At 41.5% G+C, this 1,454-nt stretch overlaps 1 protein-coding gene across 1 annotated transcript in view; it reads left to right on the forward strand.

Annotated features, from left to right (window-relative positions):
- LOC106531041 (kinesin-like protein KIF13B) overlaps positions 1 to 1,454 on the forward strand; it is a gene marked incomplete in the record, with an annotated part of 109,575 nt that overhangs the window by 62,397 nt on the left and 45,724 nt on the right. The window contains 3 exon segments of the mRNA XM_014026801.1: positions 382 to 525; positions 846 to 875; positions 961 to 1,060. Coding sequence (XP_013882255.1) covers positions 382 to 525; positions 846 to 875; positions 961 to 1,060 — 274 coding nt within the window.

Here is a 1,454-nt window from a genome sequence, read left to right on the forward strand (position 1 = left end):
TCATTTTTATCATGTTAATGGAGGACAAAAAGGCATTTCACTTAGCCTGCACCAGACAAGGCTCAGTTAATAAAATTTTTTTTTTGTTTGTTTGTTTAAATTGAAACCTGTGTTATATTTATCATTCTCATTTTTATCATGTTAATGGAGGACAAAAAGGCAGTATCGGCTTCAAGAATCGGCCAAAAAAACAATCAGCTGCACGTATCGGCGTATCGGTTAGACTGCTGGCAAAATAATTGGTATCAGCCTTCAAAAACTTGTATGAGTCGATCTCTAGTTTCATCCTGAGTTATTGCCCCTTTGATTTTTTCCCCTCACTGCACCTGCCGTCACTCCTGCATCAGTCTGTAACTGTTGTGTAAATTTTGTGAACATTAGGGTCAGTCTCGTAGGATCCGGGTGGAGGTGCGTTCCGTGGCAGACTCGGGCACCATGCCCCTCATCACAGCCTCCATCCTCTCTGTTTCTATCGGGGACATAAAGGTTCGCCAGACACGAGCATCCAAAAATGAACCACATTTGGTGAGTCCCCCCACCGCAACTTGTTTATATACTCCCGCTTTCAATTTTGCTTTAAAGGGATGTTCCAGCTTTTTTGAAGTGGGGTTTGGTGGGAAAATTATGCACATTTTTCACAAATGTGACATCTTACTGGCCTTTAGTGTCTCTTTGAACAAACTCAGTTTAGAGAAAAAGTTGAAATCTGAATCAACAGTCAAGAATTATTAATTGTTTATTATTTTTCTACAGAACTCGTCTTCAAAATGATCAGATTGTCTCTTTTGATGAATCAAAAATTTGAGTTTTTAACAATTTTACCCCATTTATGTTATAAACTTTAGGGTGGGGATGAAGAAATGGACAGCTATCAAGTAAGTAGTTTATAAGTCAACAATCTGTAATTTAAATAAAATGATGGTTTGTGTCCAGCTGAGCAGAGTGTGTTGCTGTGTGTAGGAGGTGGACCTGGAGAGGATGAGGGAGCAGTGGTTGGTCACACTCACTCAGAGGCAGGAGTATCTGGACCAGCAGCTGCAGAAGATAGTCTCCAAACCAGGTAACTCATATCCATTCAGGGAAACAGAAATGATCCAGTCTGTCACCATTAACACTTATGTTTTAGCTGTTGACTCAGTTTGGGGTCAATCTGTGAGAGAAATCACAACAAAAAGGTCCTGAGTTTCTGTGTGGGGTTTTTGTCCACAGTCCAAAAACATGCATGTTAGGCTGCTTTCAAGACCTGGGGTCTCATTTATAAAGGATTGCGTGGAAACCATACTAAAAGTGAACGTACGGCCAAAAGGCGGAAATGGCGTACGCCAAAAAAAATTCAGATTTATAAAACCGTACGTACGCACGTTTCTGCGCATCTTTCCTTTATAGATCACAGCCGCACGTCAGAGTTTGCGCACGAGGTCCCGCCTCAGGTTGTACCCTCTACACGCCCACAT

The sequence above is a fragment of the Austrofundulus limnaeus genome, unplaced genomic scaffold (genome assembly GCF_001266775.1).
Source record: "Austrofundulus limnaeus strain Quisiro unplaced genomic scaffold, Austrofundulus_limnaeus-1.0 Scaffold590, whole genome shotgun sequence".
NCBI classification, from domain to species: Eukaryota; Metazoa; Chordata; class Actinopteri; order Cyprinodontiformes; family Rivulidae; genus Austrofundulus; species Austrofundulus limnaeus.